At 41.9% G+C, this 23,309-nt stretch overlaps 1 protein-coding gene across 2 annotated transcripts in view; it reads right to left on the minus strand.

Moving 5' to 3' along the window:
• Positions 1-23,309, minus strand: part of LOC126279611 (solute carrier organic anion transporter family member 74D-like) — a 186,171-nt gene that overhangs the window by 114,549 nt on the left and 48,313 nt on the right. For both annotated transcript variants that reach the window (XM_049979693.1, XM_049979692.1), the window contains exon 2: positions 4,000-4,181. In XM_049979693.1, the coding sequence (XP_049835650.1) occupies positions 4,000-4,140 (141 nt within the window). In that variant the 5' untranslated portion in view covers positions 4,141-4,181. The remainder of the gene's footprint in view (positions 1-3,999; positions 4,182-23,309) is intronic.

Consider the following 23,309-nt stretch of genomic DNA (forward strand, 5'->3'; position numbering starts at 1 on the left):
ACCACGCCATTTCGATCGGTTTAGTGTTATACTTCAATTAGACTCACCATCTGCCGAGTCGTTTGCGACTGAGGGTGCTGCCTAGGACAGATGTCACACTAACGACACAGTACATGGAATTATGAAACCACCACGAGTTGAGATGTGGACCTCACAGTACCCAACTTGTCTGTCGTAGAAGCTCAAGCAGACAAAGTTCGCATCATCCATGACGCTCAGTATACGTCAGTGGAGTTTTTAGCCGGTAAGCGCTAACTGCATCCAGGTCATTAGTGGGTTGTCGACGAAGAGTAACAGGCCAGAATGATTCAAAGGCCCTGACCTTAAGACTCATTTCAAGAGTAACAGTACTGACTGACGGCATTACTCGTACAATCGTACGTAAGTTTAGCGCCTACTTCAGACACTTAGATCGGCTCTAGCTTCTGGAATCGGCAAGTAGACAAGATAGCGAAAATCAAACGAATTCAGAGGAGTACTAATAGGATCGTAATACTTCGATATAACTTATTTGTGTAAGAGAGGTCCTTAGAGAACTTAAACAGAAATCTTTGCAAGACAACGTAAGTCTCACGAAACCCGGTTAGATAAATACAATATAGAGAACCCATAATGGAGGAAGTGTATGAAAAAATTCTACGACGTCAGAAAGTCGGAGCACAATAAAGTGGAAACAATGGGGAACGAAACTAATCGTTCCTTTCAAAAAACGTTGCCGGCATTCGCCATAAGTGATTAGGTAAATTATGGGAAACCAAAATGTGGATGGCTGAAGGGGAATTCGAACCAACAGTCTTCCGTATACGAGTCGAATAGTTTGCGCCATCTAGCTCTGAGAATATGTATGACAATTTCTACGAACTGTCATTACTAGCAAACTCTTTTTCTACTTTCTTGAGTGGAGATCTCAGTAAAGAATATGTATCTCATTGGAAAAGGACACATTTGAAAAGTGTTGCACCATTATTAAATGGTGTAAATCTTCCATATAGTACTATAATTCATTACCTACTACAAAGTAAATAGGCCACTTTGGGTTTCTAAGTTACAGAAGCAGAAATTCGCTTCAAAACATTAAACGAAATGACCGAGCGAGATGGCGCATTGGTTAGTGGCCCTAGACTCGCATTCTGGAGGAGAGGGGTTCGTATCCTCTCTGGTCACTCAAATTATCGTTGTATGTGTTTCTCTTAAGTCAGATTGAGAGACAGATACATCGAAAAAAGACAGCCGATACCTTTCCTCGTTCTTGTCCAAGTTGAGCTTGTGTTCCGTTTTTAATCTCTACGGTTGTCAGCTGAATGTTAAACTGCAATATTTCGCCCTTTCTTAAAAACAGGTGTAAATAGTTGTTGCCTACGGAATTAATGAGGGTAGAAGACGGTAATACTTAGCAGATCAAAATCAAATAACAATGCGTAACTGTATCTTGCAGTTGTTGTTGTTGTGGTTTTCAGTTTGATACATCTCTCCACGCTAATCTATGCTGTGCAAGCCTATTTATCTCCACGTAACTATTGCATGTGTATACATTTGAACCTGTTCACTGTATTTAAGCCCTGGTCACCCTCTACAACTGTTACAATCCCCCCTCCCCCTCCACGCCACCCCACCTTCCATTAGCACACTGCAATTCCTTGATGCCTCAGGTATGCACTATTAACTGAGCCTTTCTTTTAGTCAGATTGTGTTGCGAATTTCTTCTTCACTCAGTTAGATTCAATGGTTCTTCATCAGTTACTCGGTTCACCCACCTAATTTCCAGCATTCATCTGTACCAATATATCTCAAAAGCCTCTGAACTGCTTTACTGTCCGTGCTAGGTTACGTTCCACTCAAATACCTTAAGAAAAGACTTCTTAACACTTAAATTCATGTTCTTTGGGACTGATGACCTCAGATGTTAAGTCCCATAGTGCTCAGAACCATTTGAACCATTTTTTAAAATTCAAATTCCAAGCTAATAAATTTTACATTTCCAGATACGCTTCTCTAGCAATTGCCAGTCTGCATTTTATATATCCTCTACTTCGGCTATCGTCAGTTATTCTGCAATGCAAATACGGAAACATATCAACTACTTTCAGTGCCCCATATCCCAACTGATTTCTATCGGCATTGCCTGATTCCATTCGAATATGTTCCGTTACCGTTATTTTATTTTTGTTGATGTTCATCTTACAACGTCTTTTCTAGACGTTGTCCATTCCGTTAAAGTGCTCACGAAAGTCGTTTGCCGTCTGTGACACTATTACATCAGTGGAAATCTCAATGATTTTCCCCCTGAGCTTTAATTCGCTTTTCAAATTTCTCCTTCAGACAGTTTGGAACTAGAGTAATGCTGGACGCTTCAAAATTTTTTATTCCCACAGATATGCCCCAAACATAAGCTCTTCGTAAGAGTAAATGTATTGTACGCTACCATAGTGTGGCCAATATATCTGTCAAACGACGTTTTTTCTATAAATGTACACACTTTTTCCTTAAAGCTTATAATTTTGATACATATTCTTGTTCACAATGAAGAGCAATGAACTGGGAATCGAAAAAACCAACCGATTAATATCGATACTAGTATAACGAATATTTTGCGATTTTTGTTTAGCTTCGGTTATAACAGCTACTTTTATTTCTCCTGATAACAGCTTCTAAACACATTTTTTTTGGCTTGGTAGGTAGTTTTGTGGCTTCTGAAGGATTACTACTGCCTTTGAATGATATAGTTTCAGATGAAAGGAATCTACTTATAGGTCAACACAGTATGGAACATGTGTTTATGAACAGATTCGACAGTAAATGTTGGACAATGGATTAATTCATTACTGAAATTTTAACTAATGCCTTGTAATTGTTCTTAATAAATAGTATATTTTGCTTACTATCTAATTGTTCACTTTACTTTTTTGAAAAAGCATTTTTGGTTTTGTCAGTAAAAAGTCAATTATAATTAAATTCCCATTAAAAGTAAAAAATATGTATTTCATTAAAAACTACTTCTTCGGTTGAAATAATTAAACAGAAACAACGCCAAAAATTTTATTCAAAATCCTATTATTAGTCTCTCATTTTTGTGATATAATGAAAGAGAAAGGGATTTATGAGAACCGTGACAAATGAAAAACTGAACAACTCATTCATAGTTCAATAAAAACAGATAGTAGCTGCCTGTGTTTCCAAAATGTGCCTTTATTTGCTTTTAGCCCTTGAAAATAGACGATTTAACGCGAAAAATACGGTTCTGCAGTCTCAGTTTTTACGCTTTAGCACTGACCATTCACAATACCAGTAAGTGGTATGATCCTCGATTGCAACATGGTTTTTGAATAGAGATATAAAAAATTATAAACGCTGGGAGAATACTAGGGAACTTTTTTGTAGTTCTCAAGCCCTCAATACTTTTCGTGCAAAGCAGCGAACGGAGGATCGACTAAGTTCTTTTTTAGTCATCTATTTATGGTGATATTTTGATTCTACGTTTGTTTGAACATAAACGCGAAAGTCTCAGCTGGTCTGAGAATTGTTCAACCTTTGTTCGATGTCTACGTTTATTGCTGTAAATAACAGAAATTAAAAACCGGTAATTGATTATCAAACAATGGAAATTGCAGGATAAAATGTAACAATATTATGAAAAGGAAAGTTGCTACTGACCATATATCGGAGCTGCTGAGTCTCAGATAAGTGCAACAAAAAGACTGTCACAACATAAGCTTTCGGCCAATAAGGCCGTCAGTGTGGCTTCAGATGCCAGAGGTTGGAGTCCTGTGTGAGTGTGTGTATGTGTGTGTGTGTGTGTGTGTGTGTGTGTGTGTGTGTGTGTGTGTTTTCAACAAGGGCGTTGTTGGCCGAAAGCTTATATTGTCGATAATTGGTTATTTCAGAAAGCGTTTTTTTTTTTTTTTTGAGAATTTCCGTTGACGATACGGCACACTTTTAGTCGTAAAATCGCACCTCTTAAATAACTATTACCAAAGCGAAAGAAAGTGAGTGCGAGCTTACCCTAACGTCACCTTGCGGCAGCAGCGCCTTCTCCTCCGGGGCGTCATCTGTGGCCAGGTTGGCCGCCTCTTCGCGCAGCAGGCTGCGCACGCAGCCGTTCTGGGGAATCCCCCGCGAAGCCACCATTTCCAGCTGCGTCATCCTTACCAGCAGCTGCCGACGCTGCTCATGGTCGGACTTTCCTAAACACACAGGATTCTTTACTCACTCTTAGTGCTCGTGACTCTGAAGAGTTTGTTACTTTGTCCAAGGTTTTTCTTTAGACACGAGGTTATCACAAGTGGCAAGTGCTAGTAATATTTTTATTGAATCGTTGGAGCAATTTGTACGTCGGTGTACTCCAATTGACAGAGGGACTGCTGTTGTTCAGTTTGAACAGCTGAAGATGAGTCAAGGCCGAAACGATCATGGAGAAATTTCGGTGCAACTTATGCAGTTCACTAACTTTGAGAAGCATTACCGTCACGAAACAGCTGAAGGTACATATACACTGTTACTATGAGGTGTTTGGTTTGTTCACATTAGGATGCAGCCTTCCATATCAGAAAATTTCACGTTATATCAAGATAGACTCTATTATGCTTAATTCATAGGATGTGCTAGCAGCATCACTGAGACACATCCTCTTCGGTCAGCAGTCAGCTCATTCCACGTACTAAAACATGTAACCGATTTCCGACTGAAACTGTCGGAGATATCTCTTCAGTAAATCAGCTGTTCAAATGGCAGTGGCTAGAGATGCATGAAAATCTCTTGGATGACGTTTATAAATTAAATGAAACATTGTACGAGATTCAGAATAATAAGTGAGTGTAACAAATTCATGAAAATCAGTTTATCTCTATGTGCCCTCTCCAAAGACTTGAACCCACTGTCGACACTAAAACTCAACTATTCCTCTCTACTGAGGCACCGATATATAGAAAGATACATCCATGCCACTCAATCTAGTTTTCTAGAGTCTGAAGTTCATGGACGTACCACAGACGCGGGGATGAGTGGGTTTATGCACTGTAAGACAGTACAAACTGTCACTCTCAATTCAACACAGGGAACAGAAAGTCACAAGTATAGCACAGGAGGAATTGAATACAAGGCCTACTACAAGGTACTGTATTGCTAAGATCTGTGCAGTAAAATCTTTCTCTTACAGTTGGGCTAGTTCCAGCTGCCAGTGCCCGTCGAAAAATGACAAATGTTTTGCATAAAAGACCTCCAGTTTCGCTTTTATTTTTCATTTACCTCAATCCAGTCAAAGCAGAGACATGTTGTTTACACAGTGTGGGGGAAAGAGTTTTCAGAGAAGAACTTTCCTTAGCTTTTGGTCATCGAAAAAGGAGCATTTAGCGATGATAAGGAGGAGGTGGAGGGACGAGAGGAAGTAAAATAATAATAATAATAATAATAATAATAATAATAAACTAATAGCACAATCGTGGTCGATAGCGCTGTGTGAACAGAGCTCTTACATATGACACTTCGAGTCCCTCGTACTAATCGTTATATTACTTGATGGTGTTTCGAGAGACAAACTGGTTACAAATAAAGTTTTCTTTATTAGCAGCTCTTGATGCTGCATAAAAATTATCTCCTTTAAATATTTAAAAGGTATGGGGCATCGTCTACACAAAATATACAGAACTTTTGCTTTACCTTGCCATATAATTTTTCATTTCTGTCTCCTCAAATGACATGCTACGGGCCTTTATTATAACGAAAGGGGAAGTAAGAAAAAAGTTCGATTCGCTACATCGTTTAGTGAAACACGGGCACAATGTGTTGATGTCCGCAGGCACTACAGAGCAACACATGAAGCTGTTAGGACAATCTGGCGTAAGTGAAGCGCAATCATACTTTATCTTATCACCGTGATAAAAAAATTAGCAACAAGTGCTGGTGAGAGAGCCAGACTTGCCTGCGGGATTCCTGTTCACTCAATACCGACTGCGTTCAGTCCACCTGATTGTGAGCTTGATGATGAATGGGTTGCTTCTAGAATGCATGACACTAGTAATACTATCGTAATTTCATATTTTTTTCTGTCCTGCCGTTGTTCTGTTGATCACTTTTGCTTTATTTTACTAACAGCGCTCCTTCAAATTAAAAAAAAAGGGAAAATCATCTTTTAACACGTTGAATGCCACGAGGCTGTCAGCGCACATAGCAGAGCTTCACATCTGATGCCCTGTGACCGCTGGCTCAGTACAGTGTATACTGAAATGACAAAAGTCATGGGGTGGTGATATGCACATATCACAGATGACGGTAATCTCAAGTACACAAGGCATAAAATGGCAGCGCATTGGCTGAGGTGTCATTTGTACTCAGATGATTTATGTGAAAAAGTTACCGACGTGGTCATGGCCGCATGACGGAAACTGACAGACTTTCAGTGCGGAATGGTAGTTGAAGTTAGGCGCATGGGACATTCCATTTCGGAAATCGTTACGGAATTCAGTATTCAGAGATACACAGTGTCGACAGTGTGCGGAGCATACCAGATTCTAGGCATTACCTCTCACCACAGACAATGCAGTATTCGACGCTCTTCACTTACTGACCGAGAGCAATGCCTTTGCGTAGAATTTTCAGCGCTAAAAGACAAGCCACACTGTGTAAAATAACCTCGGAAATCAATGTGGGACGTAAGACAGCAGACGACCGACGCAAGTGCCTTGCTAAAAGCACTAAATCGCCTCTTCTGGTCTCGTGACCAAGTCGTTGGACCCTACACGACGGGAGGATCTTGAACCGGTCAGATGAGTTCCGATTTCAATTGATAATAGCTGATGGTAGGATTCAAATGTGGTGCAGACTCCACAAAGCTATGGATCTAAGTTGTTAAGAGGGCACTGTGCAAGCTGGTGGTGGCTCCATAATCGCGTGAGCTGTTTTTATGTGGAATGGGCTGGGTCGTCTGGTCCAACTGAACCGACCATTGTCTGCGAATGGTTACGTTCGACTGCTTGGAGACCATTCGCAACAACGATGGAATCTTGATGGATGACAATGCACCGGATCACTAGGCTACAGTTGCTCGCGATAGGACGATCTGAACAAATGATTTGACCACCCAGATCGCTCGAACAAATTCCACTGAACATTTATGGGACAGAATGGAGAGGTCAGTTCTTGTACAAAACCCTGCACCGGCAACACTTTCGCAGTTATGGACGGGTGTAGGGGTAGCATGGCTCAATATTTCTACAGGGGACTTCCAACGACTTGTCGAGCACATGCCCCGTCGTGTTGCATCACTACGCCGGACAAAAGGAGGTCCGACACTGTATTAAAATGCATTCCATGACGCTTTACGTTTGTATTGTATTGTATCGAACTGGTGACCTAGAAACGACGGAGAGGCTTCGTCCCACATCCCGCACAGAAACAGGGTTATTGTGAGGAAACCAGCTGAAGGCCACTGTTACAACGTATGTACGGATTGCGATAACCCCTTCAGTAGCAACTAATGCCAGAAGACGGTGCAGTGAAGCACCGAAACTGGCAGCTACACAATAAATGACATCATAAGGTTGCCTGTAGGTGTTTCACTTTCTTGCAAAAGGATGGAAATCAGTCGTGTTATTTCAAAGGATTCATTCCGGGATTTGGCTCGAGCGATTTAGAGAAATCATGGAAAACCTAAATCTGGATGGTCGGGCTGGGATATGAACCGTCGTTCTCCTTGACGCGAATCCAGTGTGCTAACGACTGCGCCACTTCGCCGTCTGAAAATCAATTTTAACTGAAAGTATTGTTGCATTTGTCACCATTTTAGCAACATGCAGTACCAGATTGAATCACTCTGCACTGATTTGAAACTTCCTGACAGATTAAATCTGTGTGTCGGACACGGCCTCCAACCAGGGGCCTACCCCAATTTTCAAACTCAACAGTTTTCCTGGCAGCGAGTGTGCCTTCACGCATTTCCACAGACGATATCCCAGGTAACCCTACAAAGAACTGTATTTACTGGTCTTCTCAAAGTACATACGTATTGTTTCGGTCGCGTGTGATATATATTTGATCTTGATACGTCGAAAACACGAGGCCCTTTATCATTCCCTAGCAAAATTTGAACTGGTATATTATGTCTTACAAGAAAACATCACCAATTTGACATCACATTTCAAGGAAAGGGGGAAAAAAGCCACTTGCAGAATCAGCCGGAGCAATCGATCAGCGACCGCTACGGTCACAGGTTCGAATTCTGCCTCGGGCATGGATGTGTGTGATGTCCTTTCGATAGTTAGGTTTAATTTATTCTAGGCGACTGATGACCTCAGAAGTTAAGTCGAATAGTGCTCAGAGCCATTTGAACCGTTTTTGAGCAATCGATCCCGTGTGAAAATTTAGGCCATAATTCTGATAGTGCGCGTTGTGTCCTAAAATCACAGCTTTTAATTTCTCACAAGCACCGGTTGTTTGTCATTCGCTCCGCCCCACAGTTGCTGCATAATGTCGAGTGCGAAATACTGTATAACGGGGTGAGTAAAAGGCTTCTGTCCATAATATCGGTGAACGCACAAGCAACAAAGCGATATAGGGGGTGGTCCATTGATCGTGACCGGGCCAAATATCCACGAAATAAGCGTCAAACGAAAAAACTACAAAGAACGAAACTTGTTTAGCTTGAAGGGGGAAACCAGATGGCGCCATGGTTCGCCCGCTAGATGGCGCTCCCATAGGTCAAACGGATATCAACTGCGTTTTCTTTACAAATAGGAACCCCCATTTTTATTACATATTCGTGTAGTACGTAAAGTAATATGAATGTTTTAGTTGGACCACTTTTTTCGCTTGGTGATAGATGGCGCTGTAATAGTCACAGGCATATGGCTCACAATTTTAGACGAATAGTTGGTAACAGGAAGGTTTTTTAAATTAAAATACAGAACGTAGGTACGTTTGAACATTTTATTTCAATTGTTCCAATGTGATACATGTACCTTTGTGAACTCATCATGCTGTTACAGCGTGATTACCTGTAAATACCACATTAATGCAATAAACGCTCAAAATGATGTCCGTCGATCTCAATGCATTTGGAAATTCGTGTAACGACATTCCTCTCAACAGCGAATGTTTAGCCTTCCGTAATGTTCGCAAATGCATTGACAATGCGCTGACGTATGTTGTCAGGCGTCGTCGGTGGATCACGATAGCAAATATCCTTCAACTTCCACCACGGAAAGAAATCCGGGGACGTCAAATCCGGTGAACGAGCGGGCCATGATATGGTGCTTCGACGACCAATCCAACTGTCATGAAATATGCTATTCAATACCGCTTCGACCGCACGCGAGCTATGTGCTGGACACCCATCATGTTGGAAGTACATCGCCATTCTGTCATGCAGTGAAGCATCTTGTAGTAACATTGTAGAACATTACGTAGGAAATCAGCATACGTTGCACCATTTAGATTGCCATCGATAAAATGGGGACCAATTATACTTCCTCCCATAATTCCGCACCATACATTAACCCGCCAAGGTCGCTGATTTTCCTCTTGTCGCTGCCATCGCGGATTTTCCGTTGCCCAATAGTGCATATTATGCCGGTTTACGTTACTGCTGTTGGTGAATGATGCTTCGCCGCTCAATAGAACGCATGCAAAATATCTGTCATCGTAGCGTAATTTCTCTTGTGCTCAGTGGCAGAACTGTACACGACGTTCAAAGACGTCGCCATGCAATTCCTGGTGGAGAGAAATATGGTACGGGTGTAATCGATGTTGCTGTAGCATTCTCAACACCGTCGTTTTTGAGATTTCCGATTCTCGCGCAATTTGTCTACTACTGATGTGCTGATTAGCCGCGACAGGAGCTAAAACACCTACTTGGGCATCATCATTTGTTGCAGGTTGTGGTTGACGTCTCACTTGTGGCTGAACACTTCCTGTTTCCTTAAATAACGTAACTATCCGGACACTTGAATGATGTCGTCCAGGATACCGAGCAGCAAACATACCACAAGCCCATTGGGCATTTTGATCACATTAACCATACATCAACACGGTATCGACCTTTTCCGCAATTGGTTAACGGTCCATTTTGACACGGGTAATGTATCACGAAGCAAATACCGTCCGCACTGGCGGACTGTTACGTGATACCACGTACTTATACGCTTGTGAGTATTACAGCGCCATCTATCACAAAGCGAAAAAAGTTGTCCAACTAAAACATTCATAGTTGTTTACGTACTACACGAATATGTAATGAAATGGGGGTTCCTATTTTAAAAAAACGCAGTTGATATCCGTTTCAGCTATGGCAGCGCCATCTAGCGGACAACCATAGCGCCATCTGATTCCCCTCTTCAAGCTAGACGAATTTCGTTCTTGGTAGTTTTTTTCGTTTGACACTTATTACGTGAGATATTTGGCCCGGTCACTATCAATGGACCACCCTGTATATAAATGCCGAGACGGCCAATGATTTCTTCTGTACACATGCACAGCAGACTTTCTGTTTCGCGGGAATTTGCGAAATGCTGCAAGTAACGAGGGAATTGGGCAAGAGGCATTACGAGTACATACGTAATGTGTGGATAGGTTGACAATTTGGGCCTGACAGAAGGCGTGCTTCAGCAGTCCGTGTATTCGCAACGACCACTGTCCCCGGAGGGCGCATTGGTCACTGCATCTGCTTAGTAAGTAGGAGACCCGGTTTCGAATCTCAGAGTGGCACAAATATTCAACCTTCCCCATTGATTTAAATTACTGCTCAATCGTGGCAGAAGTCTGTAATTCCTTGCCGGCCGCTGTGACCGAGCGGTTCTAGGCGCTTTGGTCCGGAACCGCGCTGCTACTACGGTCGAAGGTTCGAATCCTGCCTCGGGCATGGACTTGTGTGACGTCCTTAGTTTATTTAGGTTTAAGTAGTTCTAAGTCTAGGTGACTTACGGCCTCAGATGTTAAGTCCCATAGTGCTTGGAGCCATTTGAATTTGTAATTCCTTTGTGTCTTGATAGTGCTTTTGTTCATTGTTTCAAAAGTGCGAGGTTTCTTCCTGTATCTGGTGCCAGAGTTCTTTTGACTTTGAGCAGATTTTTATGTTGCATTGTACAAATCCAATGTGAATTAGCGATGTGAATAAGTGCGTCATTAAAAAAGTAGCGTAGCGCTATATAATTATTAACATCGCTGTCGCGTGTTATTTTCTTTGCACTGTAAAGCTGGCACTGTTGCTTACGTTTGTACCGTATATGTAGGTGCAGTTGATATATTATGTACTCGTATTACTTACCTCTTCTTCGCGTAAAAGGATGCTACAATTTGGCCCAAATTTTCGCTTGGGATCTATTTTTGTCGCTGATATCTTGCAAGTATAACTACAGGCTCGAGTATCAACAACATAAGGAAAAAGACAGATTGCTACTCACCGTAGGAGGTGACACGTTGAATTGCAGTCCAGTGTCAATGTGTTCTTGTCCAAGCTGTCAGAAATGGCGGTGATGTGCGTGAGAAGTGTGCGTGCTTGTGTGAATGAACGTGTGAGTGTTTCGTTTTCTGATGAAGGCTTTGGCTAAAAGCTAAATATATATCAGTCTTTTCGTTGTGTCTGCTTGCAACTCAACGTGTCATCTTTACAGTGAGTAGCAAACTATATTTAAATAGTTGTTATCTTGCAGTTGTGCCTTTTCCTCTTTAAAATATGAGGTCAAGTTGGTGATGTTTCCTTGCTGGAGAAGGAGCAACTGAAGAGGAACTATTCTTCCTTTTTTACATTAAATGTGTTACTCAATATCAAGTGTCACGCCCTTGCGAAATGAGCCTGTGTTTCCGCGAAACAGGCACAGCTGAATCTATGACGTCGTCATCCCAAGATATTTCGCACTGCGCAATGCTTTGAAGAGCCCCGTCATGAAAAAGTAACTCAAGTTAGACAAAGAGTAGCTAAGTCGACAGATGCCACCGGCCTAGTGACCCCTGAGGTGCTCAAGACACAGAACCACGTTATCTCCGATGTTCCTTTTGGGCCGATGCCAGTACTGCTGCCGTATCTCATCGTTGCTGTAAAACGTCACAAGCGGCACAGATGTCGATCCTGTTTACTACCAGCCAATGTCTCGAAGAGGCTTTTTAAGTCCTGGTGGCTACTGTCTCGCTATTTTCTCATTTCTTGATTGGTGAAATTATGCACCTGGTATTTGTACGGCTGCAGAAACGAATTAAGTCGTTCAGTGGCTGTATATGTTGATGAGGTAGGAACATTCATACTCCGCTGCAGCAGGGCTCTGCTGCAGGCAACCTCTGTTACCTTCTCGCGGTTCGCAAGCACGAAGTGGCAGAATGGTACCTGTACAGTCAGGGACACAGTACAAGGGACTGAGTCAATTAATGCTATAGTGTTACGTTATACAGAAATGAACTGAGAGCATGAAACACGAAACCAGTACTTAGCCCATACGTCTCGAAAAAGATTAGTGGAAGGCCGAATTCAATAATTCAGTTACCATTTTTCGGGAGGATGCCTTTCAACAGTCTGCTACCCATACACTCTATGCTGATATTTGAAAGCGGCAATAAGATTGTCCGAGTTTTTCATTCAATAATAGAATGAGGAGAGGTTGTAGTTGGACAGCCGGCTGGAGTGGCCGAGCGGTTTAAGGCGCTTCAGTCTGGAAGGTCGCAGGTTCGAATTCTGCCTCGGACATGGATGTGTGTGATGTCCTTAGGTCAGTTAGGTTTAATTAGTTCTAAGTCTAGGGGACTGATGACCTCAGAAGTTAAGTCTCATAGTGCTCAAAGCCATTTGAATCTTTTTTATTTTTTATTTTTTAATTTTTTTTGTAGTAGCACATACCCATTCACTCCATGCCAACCCCGCGGCCACTCCCACCCTCTTTTCCACGACAGAATACACACACGTCCACCGCACAGAAACGAATTATTGAATTAATTTTAACTACTATTAATGAACACGCAGGCATTTCCATTTTAAGTTTTATGGTTTCCGTTTGGAGTTTGCTAGTCTCCCATCGGGCGTCTTCCCATGTGGCGGATACGAAAATGCTCCCTAGAAATGGCGGGTACCGGGGAAATTAAATAAACTAGCACAACTGGAGGAAAGATCTCGATGCTGTAGAGAAGGCAATCTGTCTAGGGCAGATGTAAACCGGCCTGTGTGGCCGAGCGGTTCTAGGCGCTCCAGTCAGGAACCGCGCCACCGCTACTGTCGCAGGTTCGAATCCTGCCTCGGGTATGGATGTGTGTGATGTCCTTCGATTAGTTAGGTTTAAGTAGTTCTAAGTTCTAGGGGACTGATTACCTCAGATGTTAAGTCCCATAGCGCTCAGAGCCATTCGAACAGATATAAAATGTGAGATAAAATCAGCTGCGACAGAAGCCACATCACTGTCTTTATCCCGCACAGAGTTTCCGACGTTGCCAGGAGACTCACAGAAAAGTTTAAATACGAAGATTATCCAGAAAGTAACAGACGTTTCGGTCCATCACAGCGGTTTACAGAAGTACAGCTCCCGTCTTGGTGCCATGACGTTCCTACATTCGGCACGCATCCAGTGGTGGTAGCGTGTGGTCTGTGTCTCTGCTACTTTTCGTCTGAAGTGTTAAAATGTGCGTTTCAGTGGAAAATCCCGCCACTTGTGAAGTACGCTCTGTGATAAGTCTTTGTTGGCAAAAGACTACAAACCAGTTGAAATTTATTGCGATCTTTGGGATGTGTATGGAAAATAAATAATGAATGAAAGACGAGTGAGGCAATGGTGCATTCAGTTTAGAGAAGGCCTTACCGATGTTCACTACGAGGACCTCACTGGTATGCCTAGCATTGTGACTGAGGAACTGGTGATAAAAATCAATTTCAAAATTCGTGAAAATCGTCGTTTCACTATTACGGAACTTTCGAAACATTTGTACCAAATTTCACGGAGTTTGGTACATGAAACTGGCGGAGAAGCTTGGTTACCACAATTTTTGTGCTAAGTAGGTTCCCAAAATCCTGACGGAAGACCACAAAGAATGGAGACTGGCTGCAGCACTGACCTCCCTCGAACATTACGAGATAAATGCTAATAAAATTATTGCTCGATCGTAACTGGGTGAAGCATGTTAACTGTGAAACAAAAAGGCAGTCGATGTAATGGGGACACAGATTCTCCCAAGAAACCGAGGAAATGTTTGCAAATGCTGTCAGCAAGGAAGATCATGGCTACTGTGATTCTCGTTCATTTCCTCGAGCGTGGCGCAATAAATAACTCAGAGAGGTAATGTGAAACACAGGCAAAGTTAAGGCGGGCCATACAGAACAAGTATCGGGGAAAACTTAGCGTGGAAATTTTTCTTCACGACAAAGTACGTCCACATGCGACCAGTCGTATCCAAGAGCTTCTACAGTGTTTGATCATCCACCATTCAGCTGGGATTTGGCGCCGAGCGACTACCTCCTCCTCCCAGCAATGAAGACATCGCTCTCTACACAACGCCTTGATACTGACGCCGAACTGCTTGCCGGTATAAACCAGTGGTTCCGACCGCAGGCGGCAGATTTCTACTGAAACACTTGTGCCATGGTATGATAAGAGCCTCAATTCGAATATCAATTATGCAGAAAAATACAGTAACTTAAGAGTGAACCTTTAAAACTTATATAATATTTTTTTATATTGTTAATATTTTTTATTTTGTTAATTTTTTATTTCGAAACGACTGTTACTCTCTGGAGAGCCGTCTTAACAACATTGAGTGTAGGAGGTGTGATACAAAATGAAACACAACTTGAAGATAGAATTTCAGAATTACGTGGTGATCTAAAGCGGAGAATAACAAGGACTAAGAACTGCTTCTGATGTGTCAATTTGGGTGCGTAAAGCGTTAAAGAATAAAAAAAAATTCTTACATCTTTATAAATGAAATATAATGCAACGCCGCACGGTTGACAGAGGATACGCCTTCCTTTTGTCCTTGCATGGTATGGAAGAAAGAAGAATTCAAAATATTAATGAATTTCACCAGCTGCGACATGGTTGCGTATACAGTGATCCAATACTGTCAAATGTTTTTTATTCCAGTCTTTGATCACAATATGAATTCTTAAGACCAGTTTCAAGCCGTAATGACCATCCTCAGATATTTTTTACACCAAGTCCTAAAGTGATAAGGCCATAATGGCATCGTCAGAACACATAAATATAATCAGCATAGCATCGTCATATAGAATGACTGTGTGGACGATGCGACCTATTCTACACCTTATTTTAGATCTGTATGTCGATGCTATGCTCGTTATATTTATATATTTTGACGATGCCATTATGGCCTTATCACTTTAGGACATGATGTACAAAAGATCTGAGGATGGTCTTACGGACTGAAACCAGTCATCGTCTAAAGAATTCATATTGAGATCAAAGACTGGAATAAAAAAAATTGATGAATGAATTTTATTCCTCGAACTTACAACGCTGTTGTAGCAGGGGGAGAGGTGATATTCCCATAGGGGGGGGGGGGGGGGGGAGGGAGCAACTCACTGCCTTGTCGGTGGTTTTAGAACGAAAGACACCAACTCCGGAGTTTGCAATTCCAGTTTTCCAGTTTAAGGAATGATATGAACAAATTCATTTACCCATTTTGAAGTATAAGTAACTTCTGAATGCATGACGCAAACGTCTCAGGAAAGCACCATTACACACGCAGAAAACGACGAAATGACTTGGACCTCACAACTCAAACGTTAAGAGCCTTTAGCATTGACGATCACGAATAATTCCACAGTTACAGGATCAGATCCGTTTGGGATGTGATAGGGTAACTTTGACGAGCTGCATGCTCCTGCAGTCTTGATTACAATACTGATACTCATTGTACAACAGTGGAGAGAGTTGATAGAGATGTTTACCGTCATTGTTCCCACGCTCCATACACCAATGGAACAGTCCGATTCATACCTTTAGGTGGCTTGCAGCGTATTGATCTAGAGATACTGCCCGATCTACGTCTTCTTATCGCACAGAATTCCATCGTGGCGTGTTTCATGTGATTGCCCTCTTCAGTCATCTTTATGATTGGATACCCTATTATTCTGAGTAACCCAATAAACATTCCTGAATGATACAGTGGGTTACGTAGGAACCACTAGCTTAGTCTTAATAGGTTGAGTCAGCCCCCTGCCCCCTCCAGCTAAACGCGTCACGCCAGCACAGCACGCAGTTAGCTGATTGCTTCCACGTGCGTGCCTCTGTTCTCGCAACGCTGCTGATGGGGTTCTTCCTCGCGCCTCTCCACACGACCAATCAGCGGCCACGGCGGGAGTTACGTCGCGACCCATTCACGTCTGCCGCGCGCGAGAGGCAGCTTGCTCTGCCACCCGCCATCGGGTCAGGCGTCGGTGGACAGTGCACAACGCTCCACTTTCATTTTAATCACTTACCGTCCACTGTCATCAATACACCACCGTGCTTCCTCCGTTACACCGTCTTCATGTTGGTGCATATTGTACCCACTGCACCAACGAAATCGGAGCAAGAATCGCCATGGCCAAAGATGCTTTCAACAAGAAGAGGACCCTGCTGACCAGCAAGCTGAGGAAAAAACTGATAAAGTGCTACATTTAGAGCGTTGCACTGTATGAAGCAGAGACATGGACCATGAGAAAGAAGGAGGAAAAATACTTAGAGAGCTTTGAAATGTGGTGCTCGAGGAGAATGGAAAAGATCAAGTGGACAGATCGCATAAAAATGACGATGTACTGCGAAGAGTAGGAGAGAAGTATTCTGTGTTCAATTCTTCAGAGAAAGACCAACTGGAATGGGCATGTACTTAGAGACGAGGGACTCATACATGATGTTATCGAAGGGAAACTCACAGGACGACATGAAAGATGGAAGGAGATACAACAGACTGAAGGAAGAAGCTGAAGACAGGGAACAGTGGAATCAGAAATTCTCCGTGCGAAGACATGGACCTGCCACTAGGCAGAATACTACATAACAATTGTACCCTCCTGTCTGACACTCTATAAGGAGGTCAGTGAGACTAGTCAACCACGATCGGGAGTTCGTACACGTGGCTATGTGTACAGTTCGCGATACCTCTTACGAATTACATAGTGCAGCTTTTCAGCGACATATATTGCTCTTCAAACAATGAATTCTTCCCTCCATATGAATGTGAGATATGCAGTAATGTTTCTTGGACAAAATTCCCCTTGATCACTGAGCCGAGTGATGCGTAATAATACAGCCATCGGATCGAATCTTACCCACAGACCGACCGAGATGGCGCAGTGGTTAGCACACTGGACTCCCATTCTGGAGGACGACGGTTCAATCCCACGTCCGGCCATCCTGATTTAGGTATTCCGTGATTTCCCTACATCACTTGAGGCAAATGCCTGGATGGTTCCTTTGAAAGAGCACGGCCGATTTCCTTTCTCATCCTTTCCTAATCCGAGCTTGTGCTTCGTCTCTAATGACCTAGTTGTCGACGGGACGTTAAACACTAATTTCCTCCTCCTCCTTACCCACAGAGAATGACGAGATTAGGATTTGCATCGTACACATCGGCGCTTTAAGAATATTCTACCACATGGATAACGTACAAACTCGACGTACAAACTACGAGGGCGTGCTAAAAATTAATACCTCAGAATTCTTTATGTGAAAACAAAACATTTGAAACAAACCCAATGTTATTAACATTCTATCATTATTCTTTATATCTATATATTTATTTCTCAACATAGTTACCCTGGCGACGAACACATTTCTTCCAATGAAAGACTAGTTTTTATACCGTCATTGTATAATGTCTGATTTTGTTGCTGTGTTTCGACTTTTAGGGATTTTGCCCTGTTTTCCCTTTCATATTAGACGCGGTTTATGATTATTTTCTTTTGACAGAGATTTGGGGAAATTAGGAGAAAACTTGAACTCAAAATGGCAACACTATTATTTATCACAGGCACCATTCAGTATAACACTTTATGGCCCCACCGATTTATTAAAGAGAATTCGCTCAGCCCTTTATTGTATGTAATGTAATTTTAGCTTGCTGTATTACTTATACTATTACAGTTGTTAAGGGCGACTCAGAAAGTCAGTCGTATTATACCTGCGCGGTATCGGGAGGCGGCAAGGGAAATGTTTTCATTTTTGTCTTCCAGGCTGACAACCCACAGCCACGAGTGCCTCATAACTATCTGCTGGAATGGGAAAAATAACATACACAAGTAACATGGCTTCGTGAATGCGGATTATACAGACTCCCATCTTCAAGTGTGACACTTATTTCTAGAAAGGAGTATCAAATGAAAATAAAGCTGTTGTAATACCGTGCAATTATTAGCGCTACAACAGTCAGGTCACTGACATTGGCTACCATGGGCAACAAAGTTGTCGTCTTGAAGTGTATCAACACGCGGCAGTAAGTTTCTTTTCGCAGTCGGCCAACTACTTCTGCGGGTATTTTAAGAATTGGTTTGGTTTTCATTCTGCATCGCGGAACAATACCGGCTTAATATTCATTAAATAGTCATTTAGGCGTTGTTGTAACTAAAAACTGAATAAAATGATATCCTTGTTCCTACTTCGTCTCAATATTTCTCATCACATCAAGCAAAGAAAAAAAAAGTGTCAAAAATTTAATACTTCTTGGTTGGAGCCTCCTGATTTTAAGTCTTGTCTTATAGTGATCTTGTGTGTGGAATCTCTGAATTATTAATACACAAAAAAGTGCCAAAACTTTTAAAGAGAGGGCTGTTATATCAGAATGTGGAAATATGTCATCATTTTTAGGCATAAATCAGCCTCATCGCACTAAGGTGTAACAAATGGAATTAAAAATGTGAGGATTTCTTGTTCATTGGTCGAATATTTTGAAGCACTGCAGCAATACGAAACTTGTTTCAGGAATCGAAATCTCTCGAAGATGTACATCTAGGAAGGTTCAAATGGCTCTGAGCACTACGGGACTTAACTTCTGACGTCATCAGTCCCCTAGAACTTAAAACTGCTTAAACCTAACTAACCTAAGGACATCACACACATCCATACCCAAGGCAGGATTCGAACCTGCGACCGTAGCGGTCGCGCGGTTCCGACGTAGCGCCTAGAACCACTCCGCCACCCCGGCCGGCATCTAGGAAGGCAAAGAGTAACAAATATTTGACGTGAAGTCACAAGATAGACGTATAAATAAGAAAGTGTTGATTTAATGAAGAACCATTATTTTTATATTATAGTAGATGCAACAACAGGTCAGACTATGGAATAACAGTACCCAGTCATTACAATATTCTTCAAAAGTGCGACGAAAAAAGTTTAATGCAAATTTTTTTGATGTTATTGATGTAACTGACGGAAGGGCAAAAGGTATCTTCCAGCCAATAAAAGATGAATCAGTAAAACATGAAATACCATTTCCTCTCGTCTTCATATACATATCGGATGCAATGAACATTATGACGGAAAATCACAATTAGGTTCAGGCCTTCCTAAAAATTAAATGCCACGTCTTATCTTTACATGGCACTCATGCCATTTAATTCACTTTGAGGCATCACGAGCCTTCCGCAATCTAATTTAGAAGACTTGTGTCGTAATATACCTGAATACTTTCACTGTCCCCAAAGGGAACAGAATCGTCAAAGCAGTTTCATGATTTTCTGAGAATTGATGAACATAATTTACTTTCTGCATCTAATACGAGACGGCTCTCATTTCAAGCATGTATCGATAGTTATTTTTTACGAAAGCAGTCTTTGACGCTCCTTCTAATACCCACGTACTAATGATTATCTTGAACAGTCTTTGAACTCGTTTAGTACTGCATTATTGCACTTTATGAGTTACGTCCTCTCTGGAACCAACGATTTTAATACCTTTTTTCAATCAAAATCACCACAGTTTTATGTTCTGCCAGAGATGGTTCGGAAGAAGTTCCAGACTTTTCTGTGCAGCTTTGTCAAAAAAGTGTGCTTGAGCCCTAGATCAGTTTTAAACAATCTCTTGACATTGGATGTCACCAAAACAGAAATTCACCTACGTAACTACCATATTTGTGTTGGATTGGATACTGGAACATATGAAGACAAAAGCCCCAGTAGAAGAGGTGAACAAACTTTATGCAAGAAGCTTCAAAGGCCATCATGGCAATTTTATTTATGAAAATCTCAAAGTGGGTATTTCATTTTTACTAATAGTTTTATCTTTAAATACTGAGATACAAAAATTATTCAATGTTCTCAAAAATGTAAAAACAGACAAAAGGAATAGACGTAACAATGAAATACTTAACGGGTAGCTATACACAAAACTGGGAATGGTAGTAAACAATTGCTCAATTTTGGAACTCCCCATTGCCATGCAAAATGCAGTGGCAAGATGTAAAAGTAATGCATCTATGAATGTTTTGTGTACTTCACTGTAGGTATTTTATGTTATTAAATACGAGACATAATATGTTGTTTTCTATTATAATTATACGCCCTAAATCGAGGAATTTTTAAGATTTTTAAGATATTTTAGGGCTAATTACGAAAGAAACCAGGGTAAATCCAAACACGTTAGTGGAACACTGCTTTGTTAATGGAGCCGCAACCTCATCTCTGCTTGCACCAATTCATCGCTCTCAAAGTGAAGTACTCGAAGGTATTCTTTAAGTTCTGCAAATATGAAAATCGGATGGGGCCAAGTCGGAACTGTCATCATCGATGACAGTGTACCCAGTGTCAGGTGCCGCAGTGCTCGTGTGAGGTCTGACGTCATCATGCTAGAAGGAGATGGTATCTCATGGATGGACGAACTCTTTCGCGGTTAGAAATCGATTTCAGCACTCTCCAACGTAGTTACGTTGCACACCGCTAACTTACAAACTATAATTCGGAGCCCACTAGCAGAGAGTTGCAGCTTGCTTCAGCGAATCACGGAACTCACAAAATAATATGCATGGCATGTAGCACATAAAACGATATTGAAGAATAAAAATCCCGAGGGATTATCTTTTGTGCACGCCATCGTACTGGCCAGTCGCTAGAAAGAGCACACTTGTCGCTTTGGATCGACGTGAGCCGGCCGCTGTGGCCGAGCGGTTCTAGGCGCTTCAGTCCGGAACCGCGCTGCTGCTACGGTCGCAGGTTCGAATCCTGCCTCGGGCATGGATGTGTATGATGTCCTTAGGTTAGTTAGGTTTAAGTAGTTCTACGTCTAGGGGACTGATGACCTCAGATATTAAGTCCCATAGTGCTTAGAGCCATTTGAACCATTTTTTGATCGACGTGAATGGCGTTGAACTGGTAACTGACGGCCATGTGTTCCGTCACTGCTGACCATACCGTGGTCATGGGAAAGTGATTTCCCGGAACCGTCTAGGGCAAATGCTGGAATGGTTCATTTGTAAAAGGCACGGTCGATTTCCTTTCCAATCCTACCGTTATCGGAGTTTGTGCTCCGTCTCTAATGACCTCGTAGGCGGGACGTTACACAAATCATTCTTCTTTCCACTTAATAGGCTTAACACGCAACCTAGGCTTTCATGAACGGCACTTCATTGTTTGACAGTGTTAAATCCTTTTGAAGATTATGCCGGTATTATCTCAAAACATATACATTTCCAACTTTATACAAAAGCATTCGAAAAATTGTTTCTATCATCTCAATAAGTATACTCTTTTACAGTCCCAGGAAACCGTAACCATAGTCAACAAGTGCTAAGTAAAACACTGTCATCGTGTATCTATACATTAGTGAACATCTAACTTTTATGTAAACTTACGAAAGTGTAACATTCTAAATAAAAATAAAATTAATCATTTATGCATGAAATGCCAAGATATGCTACACGTGAAGCCAGAATTACACCAACTTGAGTTTCATGAAAACAAAAATTCAGGAATTTTCTTCACTGAAATTTAAATTACGTTACTGAAAATAAACATGTCATGTGCGATATATATTCTGAGGCGGAGACTGCTAATCACAATAAACATCAATACATATGAGAAATAGGTGGGAGTAACGTTAGTAACACTACTGTCTTTTGGAACAGATGGTTGGTGGGACACACTTCTCCTTAACGTACTTTTCTTCCCGTGTCCCCTTTTCTCTCCTCACAGCCTGATAACGGCTTCAGTCAGAATCAGCATAGCAACAGTGAATTTTCAGTGAGATTTGCAAAGCGTGTGACGTAATGCAAACAGCGACAATACAAAGCTTAGTAAGAACCGAGAGTTCACTGATAAAGGGATTTGGTGGTCTCAGTGTAAAGCGTCGAGCCCTAACCTCTTTATTCTTGGTGCCTCGGAAGTTAACGTTCTGCGGAGATTATTGTGAAGATGACCCTGAATAAGAGGAATCAGAAGTTGTAGGGGGAAGCGAAGTAGGGTTCCTGAGAGCTGCAAGTGTTCAGTCACAACTCATCAGCCACACGAAAAGGTAAAAAGAAACAAAATATTCTTCTCTAATGAGCTACAAAGAACTACCGAACAGATACCCGAACTGTGCTACTATTCATACAAATGAGTCATCATTACTATTATTTCAAAAATTTGTTATGTATCACCATAATAATCTTTTTGCAATTAATGATCAAAGAAATTATTGTAATTCTTCATGCTTTCCCGGCGATCTGTTGACATCTTGGATATTCGGGAATCCAGCCGGATGTTCGCGTCGTTCTCGCACGATATTTCAACAGCGTGCCTCGCTGTCTTCGTCAGGTGCTACCTGAGACTGTCTCAGGTAGCACCTGAAGAAGACAGCGAGGCACGCTGTTGAAATATCGTGCGAGAACGACGCGAACATCCGGCTGGATTCCCGAATATCCAAGATGTCAAAGCAATTATTGCTGAGTGTACGTTCACATCAAATTTCTAGAAACTATAGAATCTCAGAACATACTCAAAGTACAAACGTAATGAGCACAATGACTTCCTCCATGCAAACAGTATGGATCCCGAAAATGTCGGTCATGCGGAACTCCAATCGCGCTTTTTCTCACACGACATCCACAAAGCCACGTAGCGAGAGAGTTTTGAAAACCCTATCGCTCGGTACAACCCCAACACTTATTACCGTGAGTACAATCATACGCCGAGGTTACAAAACTCATGGAATACCTTTTAACATCCTGTTGGCGTAGTGCAGCAACCCAACGTCGCATGGATTCAACAAGTCGTTTGAAGTCCCCCGCAGAAATATTGAGCATTGCTGCCTCTACAGATGTCGGTAATTGAGAGAGTGTTACCGTTGCAGGGTTTTGTGGACGAGCCGACCTCTACATTATGTCCCACATATGTTCGATGGGAAACACGTCGGGCGATTTGGGTGGCCAAATCATTCGATCGA

The sequence above is a fragment of the Schistocerca gregaria genome, chromosome 1 (assembly GCF_023897955.1).
Source record: "Schistocerca gregaria isolate iqSchGreg1 chromosome 1, iqSchGreg1.2, whole genome shotgun sequence".
NCBI lineage: Eukaryota > Metazoa > Arthropoda > Insecta > Orthoptera > Acrididae > Schistocerca > Schistocerca gregaria.